Source organism: Rhinopithecus roxellana, chromosome 4 (genome assembly GCF_007565055.1).
Source record: "Rhinopithecus roxellana isolate Shanxi Qingling chromosome 4, ASM756505v1, whole genome shotgun sequence".
In the NCBI taxonomy this organism is placed as follows: domain Eukaryota; kingdom Metazoa; phylum Chordata; class Mammalia; order Primates; family Cercopithecidae; genus Rhinopithecus; species Rhinopithecus roxellana.
In genome coordinates, this window is record NC_044552.1 from 17,299,105 (window position 1) to 17,318,053 (window position 18,949).

Consider the following 18,949-nt stretch of genomic DNA (forward strand, 5'->3'; position numbering starts at 1 on the left):
CGAATAAACCTTTGATGTCGTTTTAACTCTGTTTGCACCTAGAGAGAGATTCATAATTGCCCCCTTTTCCGTATTGAAGAAATCCTGTGGAGACAGGTAGGATTAGGTTTTGGCAAGATAGGGGGCAGGGCCCTGGAGACCCACGGCAGCTACAGCTTTAGCAGTCACTCGTGGCTGTGTAGAAGGAGCCCGGAAATACCGTGGTGTGGAGTAGATGACAATTTTCCTGAAGCACAAATGTGACTTTTGCAGGCCGAAAGGCTGGGGCTGGAAGTGAAGTACTTAGCAGCCCATGCTGCTGAGTCCGGCCTCTGGTTCTCAGGTTGGTCCAGTGCTGTATGACACAGGTCAAAGACACAGCAACCCTCCTGGAACTACATGTTACTGCATTTCACAGGGAAGTTGTAGGCTGTGGCGAAGTTTGTGAACCTGAGAGTCCCCAGGCTTGTCTGGATTCACCTTTTATGCCCCAAGCACTGGTGCATGCATACCCTACGAATCAGGAGTGCAGGCCGTGTGCCCCGATGTTCAGGATCCCAGGTGTCCCACCACTCTGGGAGTTACTAAGCGCTGGCCATCAGCCGACCTTGAGTGTTCACTGGGGCAGAGCAGAGAAATCACAGGTTATGCAATAATTTTGTGAGATCTACCTTTTTGGGGAAAAAAATAGAGCTGGAGTAAGATGGGTTGACATGGGAAAAGTGAGGTGGTAGATCAGGAGGGGAATGGGAGGTGGGAAGCTGGAGCCACTGTGTGCTACCCAGGGCTGTGTCTCCACATGCTCTCTTGATCCTTCACAGAAAGGTGAACCTTTAAGATTGAGGATGGTGGAGGAGGGGTTTTCCTAGGAAAACAGAGTAGCACTCCAGGCCTGGAAGGAGGAGAAGCAGCATTAGAGAACTTCCTTGGTTCCTAGTCGTGTCAAGAAACAGAAGTGGTTGGAAGGCATGGTGCACACGGAAGGAAGTGAGCCACTGCCTTTCTCCGAAGACCATAGCAATCTTCTGCCCGTGTTTTGGTGGCTATTTTTAGAATGGTTGCTTTGCTCTTATCTCAAACCGAGATTCTGACATGCTGTTGAACTTGTCAGTACCTGATTGGCAATTTGATTCTGTAGAAGAAAAACTCAGATGTGACCCTGGACACCTGTTGTCAGATCAGGTGGCTACGTGTCCTTGAGCTGTCCCTAGTGCTTCTCAGCTTTGCTCGGAGTTGAGTGCCGTCTTTGTCTGTGACAGTGACTTGATCTAAGCGTGGAGTGGCCCCTCGCACTACAGACACGTAAGCAGTCGACGTAGATGTTAAAAAGTCTCAACTGTAAAGCCAGTTACCCCTGCCTTGGGCATTTTAACCATCTACACCTCCGTTCTCTCATCTGAGAATGCCGGCCCTCAGGGTTCTGGGAGGCGAGGTCATGTATGTGAAGGTGTTCTCTGTGAACTCTGGGCACTTGTAAAAATGAGTCTGTTTTTACTCAGTGTATATTAATGTATCTTGAGAGTTACAGAAAAGGTAGTTGCAATAACAAGTTTTGGTGCCCAGGAAGCCTGCTTCAGTTACTTGAGAGACGTGTTGAGTGGAAGGACAGGGGAGACAGATACGCCAGCTTCTTTTCTGAGTTCCAGGTCTCGTGGGTCAGTTCAGATCATCTGTCAAAACCAGCCTAATTGCAGTCACCTTTGGTGCTGAAGGACTAGCCTGTACTTTTTCTTTTTAAAATACGTATAGATTTAGGGGGTGCAGGTGCAGTTTTGTTCCATGAATATATTGCTTAATGGCGAAGTCTGGACTTTCTGTGCATCCGCCACCCGAATCGTGAACGTTTTACTCTGTAAGTAATTTTTCATCCCCCACCCTACTCCTACCTTTTTAATTAGTTCTCTCCCATCCCACATATGTAAAGCGGTTCTGTTAAGTTGATGGTTTGCCTTTGTAACTCGTTCTTTGTATCTGGATGACAAAGGAAGAGTTACAAAGGCAAACTATAAATGTAGGTGGGCTTAGGGGTTAGGTAGGTGTGGCAGTGCCGTGTCTGGGGCATGTGCCCTGGTGCGCTTCCCAGTGAAGCTACAACAGTGAGACTTCTGTTTCAGCTGGAAGAGGAAGTCAGGGCCATAGCTCATGAAAAGGCGGAGAAAGGTGGACACTCTGCTGTTGGGAGTCATGCTCTTTGTGATTTTTGGGGAAACGTTTATTTTTAATCCATTAGTAACAGCAAAGCTTATGAATAAGTCAGGCTTCAGCACACATATGTCCCTGACTCTAAACAGTGCTTGCTGTACTAAAGTTATGTGGAAATGGGGGAGTTGACTTTGGAACTTTGAGTGACTCAGCTTGTGAAGAGGCAGGTGATGAAGTAGCTTGCGTTTCTTTTTACCAGTTACGGTGTTCTGCTGGAAGGCATAGTGAACTTTTTAATGGGGAGCTTATTTTCACTCGGTGTTCTGCTGGAAGGCATAGTGAACTTTTTAATGGGGAGCTTATTTTCACAATGTAATCAAATGATTCACCTCAGGTTGGCAGGCAGAACACCTACCTCTCTCAGGGCATTTATTAGGGTGTTTATTACTCACCGAGTATCACGTGCTGACGATCCACTTTTGCTTTCTGTATCATCAACCAGTGAGGATGGTCAGACGACAAATGTTCGTTTTTCTCTAGTTAACAAAAGCAAAAGAAGTCTTACCTGCCACTTGGAAAATGTGTTCTGCGGGACCTGAACGATTTGAAATTGTAGCTCTTTAGCCACTTAAAAAATTCTTGATGCCTAGGAGTTTCTCTATTCAATGATAAAATAGATTCTGGAAAACTATGTTGCTCATTGTTTTAAACTTAAGTACAGATTTTTAAAATGAGTGGCAGTTTTGATGTAATTTAACACTTTATATCTTAAACTTTTCCCCACAAATCCCTGCACTAACAGGAATTCTGGCTAGTTATGCTTAGTAAGAGATCTGTGACCTTTGAGACTAGCTGTTGTCACTTGACATTCAGTTGCTGCAAACTGCCCAGAAAGGTCAGTTTTCTGTCTTGGCCTTAATCCTCTCAAATCTCCCTCTCTGATCTTCCAGGAACGTAAAATGCAGCAACCTGGTTTGAGATAACATTAACATGTTAGAATTTCAGCTCAGTTCCCCAACCAGCTGGCCTTGCCAAGTCAGGAAATGTAAAGTTCAAGTTCTCAGAGTTGTAATAACGCCACAGACCTGTTGTGGTGTGTTTTGCATGATTTTGTCATAATTGGAGGCACCGTAGAGTTTGTATCAAATGCACGCACTGCATGTTCCCCAGTGGCCAGCGTGGTGTGCGTTAGTGAATTAAGGGCTGTGGAAATACTTGCTTGTTTTGCTTTTGCTTTCTCTCTGGGATTTCTTAGGCAAGTCATTTTAACCTTTCTTCTCTTATCTGTGAAATGCCTGTCTCACACGGCTTTTATAGTGTTAGGTGGGATGAGATCGGTGAAATTGTTTTTTATGAACACTAAGCATTTCTGAAAATGTGATTATGTTTTCTGCCTATTCAAGTACAGAGTATTAATGTATTTGGAAAGTGAATGGTTAGATGCATATTAACTTATGTGTACTCATCCTGTTTTAATATATATTACATTGGCATTTTGTAGTTTGACATCATGAAGCAAGTAATCATAGATTTTTTTTCTTTTTCTGTGAGGTCCAAGGGCATTTGATCTCTGCCAGGCTATGGGGTCGGTGGGGCTGCATCATTGCAGTAACGCCTTTGTGACATTCAGTGGTTTTAGAATCTAGCAGGTCTGTAAATGTCTTGAGGTTTTTGTGGCGAGTAGCAGCATTAGCAATACAGAGAGCCTGTATTGAAAACGTCGGTAAGACGTCCGTGCCTTATTCTATCTCCCTATCTTCTTGTCTGTATTTTCTTTAACTGACACTTTCTGTACTTTCAACTCTCTTTTTCTCTCATTTACGTTTTTCTTTATTCTATTATAAAGGAGCACTTTTGCAAGATTAGAGCTAGATGGGCCCTTGGACGACTGTGGTCCTGCTTCCGGACACTTCCTGAGGGCTCTGCCAGCCCGTGCTGATGCTCTCCTGCTCCAGGAGAAAGAAATGAGAGCTGAACGCGGCATTCAGTGTTAAAGACTTCATTTATTCAACTTAAAGAACTGTTGATCAGTCTTAGACTGGGTCCTTCTTTTTTGATGTTGAAATTTCTTCTGGGGATGGTGCTGCAGTCAGTCGTAGAGAGGCCTCTCCTTGTTTCAGTTTGGTTTTAAGAAGACCTTATCTGGCAGAACGAGAAGTACAATGTATGTATCCCCCAATTTTATTTTTAATGTTGACAGTTCATGAAATATCGAAGTTCAGGAATCACTGATACAAACGTGGGCTGGTTTCGTGTGTAGTGCCGGGCCCTCCCGGGGCAGCTCCTCTGTGCCCATCTGTGCCGGGCACTCACGGGGAGGCTCCTCCGTGCCCGTCTGTGCTGGGCCCTCCCGGGGCGGCTCCTCCGTGCCCGTCTGTGCTGTGCCCTCCCAGGGAGGCTTCTCCGTGCCCGTCTGTGCTGGGCCCTCCCGGGGCGGCTCCTCCGTGCCCGTCTGTGCCGGGCACTCACGGGGAGGCTCCTCCGTGCCCGTCTGTGCTGGGCCCTCCCGGGGCGGCTCCTCCATGCCCGTCTGTGCCGGGGACTCACGGGGGGGCTCCTCCGTGCCCGTCTGTGCTGGGCCCTCCCGGGGCGGCTCCTCCGTGCCCGTCTGTGCTGTGCCCTCCCAGGGAGGCTCCTCCGTGCCCGTCTGTGCCGGGCCCTCCCGGGGCAGCTTCTCCGTGCCCGTCTGTGCCGGGCCCTCCCGGGGCAGCTTCTCCATGCCCATCTGTGCTGTGCCCTCCCAGGGAGGCTCCTCCGTGCCCGTCTGTGCCAGGCCCTCCCGGGGCGGCCCCTCCGTGCCCGTCTGTGCCGGGCGCTCACGGGGAGGCTCCTCCATGCCCGTCTGTGCCGGGCCCTCCCGGGGAGGCTCCTCCGTGCCCGTCTGTGCCGGGCCCTCCCGGGGCAGCTTCTCCGTGCCCGTCTGTGCCGGGCCCTCCCGGGGCAGCTTCTCCGTGCCCGTCTGTGCTGTGCCCTCCCAGGGAGGCTCCTCCGTGCCCGTCTGTGCCGGGCCCTCCCAGGGCGGCTTCTCCGTGCCTGTCTGTGCCGGGCGCTCACGGGGCGGCTCCTCCATGCCCGTCTGTGCTGGGCCCTCCCAGGGAGGCTCCTCCGTGCCCGTCTGTGCCGGGCCCTCCCGGGGCGGCTCCTCCGTGCCCGTCTGTGCCGGGCCCTCCCGGGGCGGCTCCTCCGTGCCCGCCTGTGCCGGGCGCTCACGGGGCGGCTCCTCCGTGCCCGTCTGTGCTGTGCCCTCCCAGGGAGGCTCCTCCGTGTCCGTCTGTGCTGGGCCCTCCCAGGGCGGCTCCTCCGTGCCCGTCTGGTGAGGACGTCCTTCCCACTTACCTCTGGGTGGAGTGGGGGCTTCACCGTCAGCCTGTCCGCTGGAGAGCTGCTGGGGCAAGGCCTGTGGGTGGGGGCTGTGGACAGATTCTGCCCCAGGAGGAAGCAGCTCTCTGATATGAAACCCCCTTCCAGAGCCTGGACCCAGATAGAATACTCTGCTCATTGGCTATTAGAAAACAAACAAACAAAAACATTTTTTTCTAAGCAAAAACATACATATTTACATACATAACGTATAAAAATACACATTTTTTTATATATAAGGGCGCTTGCCTGTTTTGGATTTCTCCTTTGCTTTCATTGGCACACACACTTCTGCATCGTTTGAAGGAAGGAGGAGCCCCCGGGTTCCTGTGGCCTTGGCTGCCGTTACAGCCGGGCCTGGCACCATGGGCTTTTGGGGTAGGACCGGCTGCCATTCACGGTGCTCAGCCCGATCTCTGGGCTGCCACTCCAGCAGGCAAGGTCCTTTTGAGCGGGGCAGGACCACCTTAGATCCTGCAGTGGGAACTGAGGCCTCCAGATCTTGCAGTTCTGGAGTGAGAAGTAGTTGTCCAGCCTCAAAAGTGAACACCGTGTAGTGTGACCTACAGGCTCCCCCACCCTCTTCAGTAGAGCCGTCTGGGCATGGCTCTTGGCCTTTGATGCAGAAAGGAAAGGAACCAGGCAGAGGGTGCTGGTCTGTGAGGAGGAGGGAGACAGCTGCGGGTGGCTGGGCTGTTTGCAAGTTCCCTCTCCCTGGAGGTGCCCCTGCTGCCCTGGGTGTGCTCCAAGGACCGAGAGCAGGAGCGGGCATGAGAGCCCCAGGCGCTGTTTGGTGCGTTTCTAACCAAGTGCGGTCCGGTCCGTGCTTCCTTGTGCCTTCCCTGGCTCTGTGTGGACAGAGCCTGTTCCACACGGCTGTGCGTGGACGTCAAGGTGAACTGCCGATGAAACGGAGAGCAGGAACAGGGAACTTGCGTTCATCGAAACAGCCTGCGGTGGGATAGTGCTTCACACGCGCGCTTCTGCTTCTAACTGCAATTGAGCAATAGAAGGACCGGGACTGTGGGTGTTTTCCACTGTGGAGGAGGGAGTTTAATGACCAGAGCTGGGACTTCTGTCATCAGCTTCCCTGGAAATAACACCCCACACACAGTCCTGCACCTAAGTGGCAGAGTGCTCGCCTGCCTCTGGGCTTTTCTTGGAAAAGGCATTTCTAGGAATATCTCTTTGGCTTGGCCTTGTGCCGAATTGTGTCCATGAGTCACGTTTCGCGGTGGGGCTCCGAGCAGCCGCCTTGTTGGCATCCTTCCGGCTCCTGGCGTGGCGCCATGAGTAGCCCTGTCGTGATGCCTGCACAGGGGCTCTGCAGCCCAGGCCCCTAACACGGTGGTGGATAGGAGCTATGTCCTGTGGGCGCTACTGGACTAACTCTTACTACAGACGGAACGAGCTCCCGGTGGGGGTGGTGCCAAGTGGGGTCACCTCTCCACAACCTCCTCAGCTCCTTCCCGTGTCCACTCGGCTGCCTGGGCACGGATGGGTTTGGATGGTGCCAGGCTGAGCACACACCCCTCTTTTATTTTGAGATGTGGCAGGGCTGACTCTTGGACCCAGGTTCAACCCCACAATATGTAAGAAGCCCGGTTTCACAGTGTTTGTGGTTGGGGACGTGCAGATGTCAAAGCCAGATATCAGAAGTGGTTCCCACTCCAAGGTTTCAGTGAAAGGATTCAGTTGTCGTCTTTACAAGACCTTGGTGAGGTTGATAGAACCGAATGTGACCCGGTCCCATCCCACTCAGGGCACTGCTTGCTTTCGTGTTGCTGTGTGGTCTTTGCAGTGTGTTCTGAGGTGCCCTGTGGTTTTCATTTACTCGGGCGGTCGTCATTCATTTCTAGATTTGCTTTTGCTTTTTTGGCTGCTGTGCCTGCAGACACGGCTGTTTCTGAGCAGAAGGAGACCCACCCAGAACAGACCAGAGTGGGCCCTTCAGCAGGGGGCAGCATCTTGGCACCCTGGGGGCCACAGCAGTGGGACCAAGGAGGGTGCCGTCCAGCTGCACCCCTGCAGCCGGCCAGTCAGCTGCCCCAGCCTGTGCACTGGCCTGTCTACGGTGTGCAGTGGCCTGCAAGGAGGGCAGGCACCTGGTGTCAACCACCAGGCAAGTTGCAGACCAGCAGTCTGGAGCCACTTCTGGGCCAGATGAGTTGGCTCAAGGTTTTAATCATTGTTGAATTAGTTGCATAATATCAGGTAGCAGGAATTTGGCCATGAGTAGCGGAATACCGTGTCTGACCGACACACGGCATTCTAAGGGAGAGACACTTGGCAGCAGGTAGTGCAGGTCTGAGCATGGCACTCGCTCCCGGCTCCATGGCGGGAAGTCAGGGGCAGAGAGAGATCCCTTTCCTCTCTTCAGGAAGGGAAAGATTTTCCAGAAGTCCCTGCCCACGGCCTTTCCATTACTTCAGCGTGGACAGAGCTGCAGGAAGACAGGATGTCCTTCCCAAACAAAATCAGTGCAACGGACATGTCTTGCTCCAGTTCCAGTACCTGCAGACCACAGACTTCCCTGCCAACGCCACATGGCTCGTCCTGCTGACAGGGTGGGCAGCTCCCACTTGGCTGCCTGACTCTTTGCTGGGGGCCAGGCTCCTGCCCAAGAAGTCGCCCTTGGTGCCCCACTCTGCTGTACACTTGGCTTCACGGCCTGGCTGTAGTGGGTTCTGCTCCGAAGTCTCCTTCAGCACTGATACCTTAGATTTCGGGATTACAGCAAGAAAGCAAGAATCCTTTCTTGCCTGCTGTGTACCAAGCCACCCTATGAGTTTACATCTGGGAGCAGTTATTCCTGGAACAGCTAACAGAAGCAGATGTGCTAGTTAGAGACGTCAGGTCAGAGTCCGGAGTCCTTGATTGGGTCCGGGGGATTTGCGCTTTGCCGACACTTGGAGTTGTTGCAGAACATGTGTGTGCATGTGTGCGTGTGCATGCATGCACATGGACAATCGCTTCTGCTCCCTGGCTGTCCTCATCTCGCTGAGCACCCATCATGAGGTCGCTGAGTTTCTTCTGCAGTCGGTGCTGGGTGAGTTTGTTAGGCCGTGCCTGAATTTCTCATTCTTATTACATTCATGTGCCCTGGCATTCTGAATGTCTTACAGTTTATCAGTCCCTGGCAAATTGTCAGTATTCAATCATTGTTGAAAGAGAAGTCAGTTTAGTCCATGGGCAACTTTTGCTGCTTCATAAGCCATTCAAAGGTAGAAGACATTGGAGAGGTACACGTGCTCCTCGTCCCCTGAGGTATCTGCACTTAACCCACAAACCAGTCCAGAATGAGGTCTGAGTGGCGCGGGACACACGTGCCGGTTGGGAGCGCACCAGAGTGGGGCTTGAGTCCTATCTGGCTTTGTGTCTCAGGCTCGGCACAAGGCCATACAAGTAGGCACTCCCTGAACTACTTGCTGAATGAGTGACAGTTGGGGGCTGATTGAGTGACAAGAGAAAAGGGCGGTCTGAAGAGCTAAGAGTTAGGAAGAAAGGATTAACCCTGCGTCGTCATTTAGAGCTTAGTTCTGTTATTTATTTACTTATTTATTTATTTATTTATTTATTTATTATTTATTGAGACAGGGCCTCGCTCTGTCGCTCGGGCTGGAGTGCTGTGGCGTGATCTCGGCTCACTGCAGCCTCAACCTCCTGGGCTCAAGAGATCCTCCCACCTCAGCCTCCCGAGTAGCCGGGACTGCAGGCGTGCACCACCACACCCAGCTAATTTTTTTTTTTTTTTTTTTTGGTATTTTCTGTAGAGATGAGTTTCGACATTTTGCCCAGGCTGGTCTCGAATTCCTGAGCTCAAGTGATCTGCCCACCTCAGCCTCTCCAGGTGCTGGGATGATAGGTGTGCCCCTGCATCCAGTCCATTAGGACCTAAGTTTGCAGAGCATATTGGCACGTATTACCTCATCCGCCCTGTAAGATGCCAGCCCCACTTTATAACTGAGAAGATAAGTGGCTTGTCCGGGGCCACATGGTCCAGTAAATGGCAAAGAGGGATCACAGCCAGAATTTCCATCTCCCCACAGCTCCCCACGGAGCTACAGACAGGACTGCCAAAGTCCAGGGAGACCAGTCTGAGAGAATGCTTTTAGATTTTCCAGATTGCCGGGAGTGAATTAGTTTTTAGGACTTGGAAAGCCCACACGACATGGACACCTTCCTCGCCTGTGTCATGGTGGCCTGCACCACCCACAGCCAGTGTGAGGGTCCCTGTGTGCTGCTGGGGCTTTGAGGGGCTCAGATTGAACATGGGGGACTGGCCAGACCCAGTCCGTGGTCACTATGAGTTTCAGGGATTTCTTACAGAGAAATTCCAGACAACCCACAGCCTTCCCTAGACCTCAGCGTTGTAAATGATGGCTTCTGAGGCTGAGACGCTCCAGCCGCAGACAGTGTGACCGGGTTTTGATGGTATGGGACTGGGAGAGCTTTTGGTAAACTACAGGAAGAACAAATTCTGGTTTCTTTTTTTTTTTTTTTTTGGCTCTGTTGCCCAGGCTGGAGTGCAGTCGCGTGATCTCAGCTCACTGTAATCTGTGCCTCCTGGTTCAGGAAATTCTCCTGCCTCAGCCTCCCTGGTAGCTGGGATTACAGGTGTGCACCACACCCAGCTAATTTTTGTATGTTTAGTAGAGATGGGGTTTCACCACGATGGCCAGGCAGGTCTCGAACTCCTGACCTCAAGTTATGCGCCTGCCTCAGCCTCCCAAGTTGCTGGGATTACAGGCGTGAGCCACCGCACCCAGCTGTGTTCTGGTTTCCATTACATGGTGGATTATTTGATTATAGCAAATAATAATGCAGTATATGTTTCAAGAGAGCTACAAGAGAAGCTTTTGAATGTTATGACTACAAAGTGATAAATGTTTAAAGCGATTAAACATTTATCAGGTAATTATCCTGATTTGATCATTTATACAATGTATACATGCATTGAAGCGTCACACTGTAGCCCATAAATATATAGAATTTTGTGTCAATTATACATAAAAATCAATTAACATTTTAAGAAAGAGGCCTCAGTTAGAAATTTCTTTTCATCATATGTTGAGTAAAGTAGGCAATGTTGTTTCTCTTTTTTCTTTTCCCAGGACAAGACATTTCAAAGAAAGTATTAAATTCATTCACGAGTGCCGGCTGCGCGGTGAGAGCTGCCTTGTACACTGGTGCGTGTGTCTCTCGCTTTAGCGTGTTCTGGTCGGCTTGGCTTCCTGTCAAGTGTTTTTCTGTGTGTGAATAATGGTTTCACCTCCCAACAGTTTGCTGTAAACTCTCAGTCTCAAATGCGTGCTCCGTGTGTCCAGTGCTGTGTGTTAGTCACCGTTGCCTTGTGTTGAAGGAGAACCCTAACTCATTTTGCTTTTATGTTTTTTTTTTCCATTTCTGCTGTTAGGATTTCTGTAGGGACCGTGAAGGTTACTGGACAACAGAAACTTCTCTTTGCTGGCTTGCCTCCAGCATTTCATCAGAACAGCCTCTTACAGATGACACGGATTCTCTAGGCTCATCCTTGAAACCTCAGTGGCTTTTTGGAGACACTGTTGGTTTATTCTTTAGACTTCATTGCAAACGTGGATTTTCAGTATCGCCAAAATGACCCGGTTTAGTGACAGCTGTCTGTTTGCATTCTGCTGTTTTGTGTCTGTTTGCATTCTGCTGTTTTGTGTCTGTTTGCATTCTGCTGTTTTGTGTTTGTTTGCATTCTGCTGTGTTTTGTGTAGATACACACATACATACACACAGTGAAAAGAAAGCTGCTGTATCACATTTAACCCGAGAATGATGCATCTGAAGCTCTTGGCCGTGCGCCTGGCATAGAGAGAGTTCTTAGTAAAAGTGGGATGGCATTTTTATTACCACTTGTAATCATGCTAATAACATGGCTAATTTGTTCACGGAACCAGTAGCCAAAATTCTGGAGCCAAGGCTCTGTTTTCTAAGTGCTGGGCCGGACGTGTCCCCTCTCTGTCTTGAATGAAGTGTGTTACTAATTAACTGAAAGCCTAACAATCTTTTGACCTTCCCCGCAACAGTTACTCTTGCACTGTAAGCTCATTAGGTCTGTGAAGTGATAACTCCTGGGGAATATTGCTGCTGAGGTTGGTGGCAGCCCTGCCAGGACAGAGGGGATGCAGGGACCCAGCGCATGACATCCAGAGAAGCCACCTGTGAAAGCTGTCGTGTGTTCTGAGGGCCAATAACCCATGTCAGGGGAGGACGCTGATAGTTCAGTTGTTTTCAGAATGGTGTCTGCAGTTTCATACAGTTCTTGAAATCACATGATCTTTCATCTCACTTTTTTAAAGAGTAGAAAGTGTAATAAATACAAAGGGTAGGGTTTTAACGTTCATTTCTGTTTGGCTTTAACATACCTTGGGGGTTCAGGGAGCCAGTGAAAGCGGAATTCTGGAGCTCCCACTGCTGGGTTCTGGCTCCGAGTGAATGTGAGTCTCCAGGGTCGCAGCGCAAGAGGATCTGTCTTCTACAATCACTCCCAGCAGTTCTAGTATAAAACCCTAGTAAAGAGCCACTACTTGAGAGTGGGGGTTTCAAATTATTATTTGTATTTGAATATGTGTAGGTCTGATATTCTAGGAATTAATATTTCATACAGTTATGTACATCTAAAGATAGGTTTTTTCTAAAAGTGAGACATTTGCTAAACTTCCCCATCTTAACCTGTTGCTAGAACTCTCCAAGTCTGATGAAGCGCAGCCTTTCTGTGACCACCTTCGTTTGCATGTACATGTAAAATGTGTCTCACTCAGCCTGCTCCAGGTAACTGACCCTAACCGTTACCGCCTGCAGGATGCCTTGCTCGCACCCGGCAGACACAGTGTGCCTGCTCTGTACCCTGCATATTTATGTCAAAAAGAGCACAAAAGTAAGATTGGGTAAGGGCTTCTGTATGTCATGGGCTTTAAAAACTACAGATCTAGCCCTCATGTAGCTAAGAAAACTAGACTTCTAAGGAACATGAAGCATCCTAAATAAATGTAGGTTATAAATGGGTTTGTCGTGTAGATCCTGGAAGCCTCAAGTTCCCTTGGAATACCTCAGCTATGTCATCTGTCTAGGGAAATGGGGAGACCTGAGGAGGGGCTTTGGAGCAAGGGGGCATCTGGAGCCACAGCCCATAGAAAACCAATAAACAAAGCTCAGGCAGCGGAAGAAAGCGTGCGATTCTGGTGCCAGGAAGTAGAGGAAGCTGGGACGTTGAGTGCTGAGTGGCTTCCTGGTGGTGAGCTTGCTGTCCACATATAATCCAAGGCAGGAAGACTTTCTAAACAAGGTCCTTAGAATCCCCTGCTCCACGTGGACTGGGCGATGGACCCGGGGGTCTGAAACTGCCCTCACACGTGTGCTTCTCTTGGCCCCGCAGCCTGGCCGGGGTCTCCAGGAGCGTGACGCTGGTGATCGCGTACATCATGACCGTCACCGACTTTGGCTGGGAGGATGCCCTGCACACCGTGCGTGCTGGGAGATCCTGTGCCAACCCCAACGTGGGCTTCCAGAGACAGCTCCAGGAGTTTGAGAAGCATGAGGTCCATCAGGTAAGCAATTCCTAGGGGACATCAGAGATTCAGGCAGGTGCCCCTGGGCAGTGCCCACAGTCTCTCTGTACACAGCCAGCATCATGGTGTTTGGAGTTGAAAGGCCCACAGAGGACATCGGCTCCCGGCGCGCCCAGCTGCGCCCCCTCAGAAGTCATCACAGATCCCTTGTGCACCTGCTGAAGCCACAGGCGCCTACCTTTTGTCGTTTTCCTTGTGCCTGGTGCCCCCTACTAGCTTGTTTCTCTCCCTTTGGGTGACGTACCGTTTCCTTGGTCTGGCCTATTTTCATGTCCTAGGCCAGCACCTTGAAGGAGCAGTTACTTCTCTTGCTTGACCCTGGCTAGCCAACCACAGAGCGTCAACTTCCCACGGCTGTCTGTTTCCCTGGTTGTGTGTGCACCTGTGTGTGACGTGTGGGGTTTGTTTCCATCCTCTCCAGTATCGGCAGTGGCTGAAGGAAGAGTATGGAGAGAGCCCTTTGCAGGATGCAGAAGAAGCCAAAAACATTCTGGGTAAATATAAGGAGCAAGGGCGCATGGAGCCCCAGCCCGGCGCCAGGCGGTGGAGCAGTTTTCCGGCACTGGCTCCGCTGGCCTACGATAATTACACGACGGAAACCTAACGCAAGGGACCTGCTCCCTTCCTTCCCACTGCTTGTCTTCAGTGTGCCCGGCTGGACGGCGGTGTGGTGGGACCTGCTGCCTTCCTTCCCACTGCTTGTCTTCAGTGTGCCCGGCTGTGCGGCGGTGTGGTGGGACCTGCTGCCTTCCTTCCCACTGCTTGTCTTCAGAGTGTACCCAGCTGGGCGGCGGTGCGGTGGGACTTGCTGCCTGCTTGTCTTCCGTGTGCTGGCTGGGCGGCCGTGCGGTGGTGTTGGCCGCTGAGGACAGGAGAGGGAGATCGCCAGGGTGCAGTGGGCACTCAGGGCTCCTTCTCAAGCCACACTGCCCAGCCCTGCTTGAGGCCCCTTCACTCCACCCACCCCCACCCTGGTGCACCTGAGCTTGCTGCCCCCGGGATGTCGCCCAGTGGCTGTGCACGTGGGTGTGTGTGAGTGCACGTGTGTGTGGGTGAGTGTAAGTGAATGGATGCATGCGTGTGCCTGTGTGAGGGTATGTGCACCCTAAGTGTGTACCTGTGTGTACGTTGTGAAAGTGTGTGTGTGCCATGAATGTGTGTGTGTGAACCTTCTCACTGCTGGAAGTCACAGGATGCATATTGCTGCCTCGGTTGGTGTGGCCACCTTTCCTTTTGTCCAGGACTCCACATGGAAGGCATTGGAGCTCGACCTCTGAAAAGCTACGCAGCAAACAGCAGTCTGTGCTTGTGGGCAGACCGTGAGAACTCAGGGGATGAGTGGCTGAAAGCGTGGCCTCTCCCAGAACCCACACAGGGTGGTGTGGTGGGCAGCAGGGGCCAGACTGCCCTAGACGGAGGGTGGCTCTGGGGCCCTGGAAAGTGTGAGAGACTGCCCTGAGCTGGTCCAGTGGGCCAGTACTTTATACCAACCCAGCCGTTGAGGGGTGTCTTAGATTGCCTCAGTCTCAATGTGGATGCACCAGGCTGAGCGTTCCCTAGCGCCTCGAGCCAGGGCCGCTTTCCAGCCCATCGAGCCTTGAGTTCTCCCTGGTGTTTGCTCTCTGGAGCTGATTGCACTTGGGCTCTGTGGTGGGCAGGTGCACTAGCCTAAGGTGGCTGTGCCAGGGCGCCCCTCCTCTCTGCTGCTTGCCAGCTTCACTCACTCCCAGCCTCTTGCTGTGCTCACGTTACAGGGGTTCCTCCTCAGGGTTTGCGCCTGCAAGAACGGGAAGAAAGAGCATTTGTTGGGCACTGTAGCCGTTTGCATTTTAAAATGCCTGAGCGTTTATTAAGCTTCTTGGTGTTCACTTGGGTTTGATAATTGACCTGAGCTACCTCATTGAGTGTTTTTGGGAAGGTGTTTTTGGTGTGCAAGTCACCTTTGCCTCGCAGTTGAAAATGCTTGGTCATGATTGCGTTTGAAACCACAGGGGAAGGTGCCAATATCATTGCGCTATTTAAAGTTGCCGGTTTGGGCTCCAGCAATGCTTTCTGGTGGGTAAAATTCCACATTCAGGCCACGAGAGCATCCACAGTTTGTACTTGGGGCTGCAGGCATCCTGGGACGCTGTACCCGATTCGGTGGTCTAGTCCTTTACACCGACTCAGATTCCGTCAGCAGGCGGTCACTCAGATGAAAAAACATACTCGACCTCTCCCTAAAAAGATGTTGCAACCCCGTTTCTCTGAATTCCACCCCAAAAAGAGCCCCTGAATGAGGAGAGCGGTTTTCCCGCGCACGTGGAGGGTGTGTCAGTGGTGAGCTTTCTGGGGACCGGGGAAAACACGTTGCCTGATTCCGCGCACGTGCGCAGGCCCTGGGTGTACACCCGGAAAGGGGCTTGTGGCTGTAGAACCATCCGTCCATCTACAGCTAAAACAATTTGCCAATAAAGTACATGTTTTTCCTAAGCCAAAAATAAATATAAATATGTTAACAGAAAAATGATTTAGGATATTAGCTTGAACGCTTAAGTATGTGCATCTTACAAGCCTCTCAGTGTGTCCTTGGAGTTCCTGAAGTGTTGTTTTAATATTTGTTGCCAGTAATGTTCTTTCTTCACAGCCGCTCCGGGAATTCTGAAGTACTGGGCCTTTCTCAGAAGACTGTAGTGTACCTGAAGTGTCTGAAATGTGTAAACCCACAGAGTTTAGGCTGGTGCTGCCAAAAAGAAAAGCAACGTAGAGTTTATATTTTTAAGTATTCAGTAGTGATTTGTAAACTTGTTTTTCATTTGAAGCTGAATATATACGTAGTCATGTTTATGCTGAGAACTAAGGATATTCTTTAGCAAGAGAAAATATTTTTCCCTTATCCCCACTGCCGTGGAGGTTTCTGTACCTGGCTTGGATGCCTGTCAGGACCCGGGAGCCTTGCTGCACTGCTGTGTGGATGGCTGCGCTCGCGATGCCTTCCTGTGAATGCCCCCCAAGGACGAGCCCAGTGTGGTGGTGTGGCGTGAACTCTGCCGTGTGTCCTCAAATTCCCCAGCTTGGGAAATAGCCCTCAGTGTGGGTTTTATCTCTGGTTTGTGTTCTCCATGGTGGGATTAACCGAAAGCTCTCTGTTTTTATTAATAAAGGGCAACTTAGCCAAGTTTAAGGTCATGTGCAATGCTTTCTTCCCGAGCCAAGGGGCAGCCACCATGCACCCTTCTGCCTGTGCGATTGAAGCCTGCTCCTGGTTTTATTTTAGAGGCTATTGTTTTCCTCCAGAAGGCGCTAAAGCAGATGCTACAAAAGGTGGATTCATGTCTCCAAGAAAGAAAAAAAGGCCATCAGTGTGAGGTGAAAGAAATTTGGACATGAAAGTTAGGTTTTGCCTGCACGGAGTGGGAACTGCGTATTTGGCGCCTGGAATGAGTTGTGTGTGCAGCCAGCCCTGCCCTGTACGTCTGCTGCACAGCATTGAATACAGTTACTCTGCTTCCATAGTCAGCTCTTAATCTGAAGGAACATCACCTGACTTGAAGAGAAGTTTGGTCAGTTGGTAACATTTTCCTTCTCTGATTTGGTGGGGGAAAAGGGAAATCTAACTCTACAAGGGTAAGTTTGGCTTGATCTAAAGGCAAGTGAACTCACGAGCCGATTGACTGTAGGGGGCAGACTTTATGTGGATTCTGATGCCTGGACGCTCCTGGCAGTGGCTCGGGGGGCGGCTGGGGGCCACAGGAGAGGCAAAGCGAGGTAAGGCACCTTGCCAGGTTCCCAGAGGTCTGACTCCTGAGCTTGTACCTCTGAGCAGTCCCGAGGAGCGTGAGGGGACCCTCGGATCAGTTTCAGGCGACAGAAACACCTCGGGTGTGACAATGCTTATCCTGAAGCAGCGTGCATGCCTGGAATGGCACAGGTAGCTCTGTCCTCGGTGCCTCTGAGTGTTTTCATGGGCCAGACCAGTGAACCCTGGGTGTGTCTCCTGTGGGGCCCACTCTGGAGGCAGCAGCCAGGCCCCAGCACAGTCCCGGGAAGACCTGTGTGTGTCTCCCGGAGTGTGAGGCAGTGGCCACAGCAGGAAAACAGGTTTTCATGCAACGGCGCCCGTCTGCAGGGTCACCCAGCTCTCAGCCAATGTCACTTCCCACTGCCGTGTCTCAACCGCGGGATTTATCTGACACCAGCACCCGCCATCTCATAACGGCGAGCTGCTCTGCAGGTCACGAACTGTTGCCCCTAAGCTTTATAAACCGACAGAGAAGGTATTTCACTCACTTGAGGCTCAGAGGGGCCGTGAGATGCCCCTCAGAATGCGCCTGAAGATGTCCACATTGCTGGGACTGGAACCTGCTGGATCTTTTGGTCCGAAATCGGTGGGCGGGGAGGGAAGGAATGTGGGCACAAGGGTGGCTGTGGCTGGAGCAAGCAGCTGGGAGGAGCTCAGCAGAGTCCCTCACGGGCTCCGGAGGGTTCCACTGAGGCAGGTCCAGGCCCCACGTGCCAACAGTTGTTGGCACAAGTGTTGAAACCAGGAACCTCTCCTTGCCTGCCCCCTCCAGTCTCTGAGGGTTTGTTTTGGGCCATCGAGCGGGGCAGTCAGTTCCGGACCTCTGTCTGGAAACTCGGCCATGCTGAGATGGTATTGACCATCTTCGATGTGACGAGCCAGAGATTCCGGTCTGTTCACCACCCGGCCAGGCCGTGTGGGTCACCCTGGAGATGGGAATTGGCCACCTCTGAGGCTCCGTGAAGACCTGGGCGTGCACAGTGAGGTGGGGTGATGTCCGTGGCACTTTTGGTTATGCTGGTTTTTCTTCGATTTCTTTGAACACGGGTCTTTTCTAGCCTGAAACTCAGAACTGCAACCTACAAGCAGAGGAGACTTTACCGGGTCAGCTGCCTCTCCATTCATTAATTCATTCGTTCATCCATTCATTCATTCATTCGTTCATCCAGCTGCCTCTGCATTCATTCATTCGTTCATCCATTCATTCATTCATTCGTTCATCCAGCTGCCTCTCCATTCATTCGTTCATTCGTTCATCCATTCATTCGTTCATCCAGCTGCCTCTCCATTCATTCATTCATTCGTTCATCCAGCTGCCTCTCCATTCATTCATTCATTTGTTCATTCACTTGACAAACTTATGTTCATCGTCACAGGCACTCTGGAATCCAGCCAGGCCTCAGACACACCCCTGATTCTCAGAAAGACTGTGGCCGGGGGGTTTGGTGGTTAGGAAAGCTGTCACATCAGGGCTCCCCAGCCCCTGGGGCACAGACTGGTACTGGTGCATGGCCTGTTACAAACTGAGCCACAGCAGGAGGTAAGCCGTGGGTGGGCGAGTCCACGCTCCTGAGTCCCACCTCCTGTCAGATCCGCAGTGGCATCAGATGCTCATAGGAGCACAGACCCTATCGTGAACTGCGCACACGAGGGATCTAGGTTGCACGCTCTTGATGATAATTTAATTATACCCCAGTGATCTGAGGTGGGACAGTTTCTCGAAATCATTCCTGCCCCACTCCGGTCCGTGGAACAATTGTCCTCCACGAAACCGGTCCCTAGTACCAAAAAGCTTGGGGACCGCTGGCTTCCAGGACGGCATGGTGAGGACTATTGCAGCTGCCCTGGTGCCACGTATGGTGAAAGGGGCGAAAAGACACATTCCAGTTGGAGGAGGTGGGCGCATTTAAGGGAAGTGTCTTAGAAAACGCAGTACCGGCCGGGCGCGGTGGCTCAAGCCTGTAATCCCAGCACTTTGGGAGGCCGAGACCATCCTGGCTAACACGGTGAAACCCCGTCTCTACTAAAAAGTACAAAAAGCTAGCCAGGCGAGGTGGCGGGCACCTGTAGTCCCAGCTACCCGGGAGGC

The 18,949-nt window shown here is 51.5% G+C and overlaps 1 protein-coding gene across 5 annotated transcripts in view; it reads left to right on the forward strand.

Moving 5' to 3' along the window:
• The window catches only part of DUSP22 (dual specificity phosphatase 22), a 61,224-nt gene extending 44,982 nt beyond the window's left edge, over positions 1-16,242 (forward strand). For 2 of the 5 annotated variants that reach the window (XM_010374183.2, XM_030928609.1), the window contains exons 5-7: positions 10,596-10,670; positions 12,887-13,058; positions 13,501-16,242. In XM_010374183.2, coding sequence (XP_010372485.1) covers positions 10,596-10,670; positions 12,887-13,058; positions 13,501-13,683 — 430 coding nt within the window. In that variant the 3' untranslated portion in view covers positions 13,684-16,242. The remainder of the gene's footprint in view (positions 1-10,595; positions 10,671-12,886; positions 13,059-13,500) is intronic. The other 3 variants (XR_004056798.1, XM_010374184.2, XM_030928610.1) reach the window with 3 other exon arrangements.
• The last annotated feature ends 2,707 nt before the right edge of the window (positions 16,243-18,949 follow it).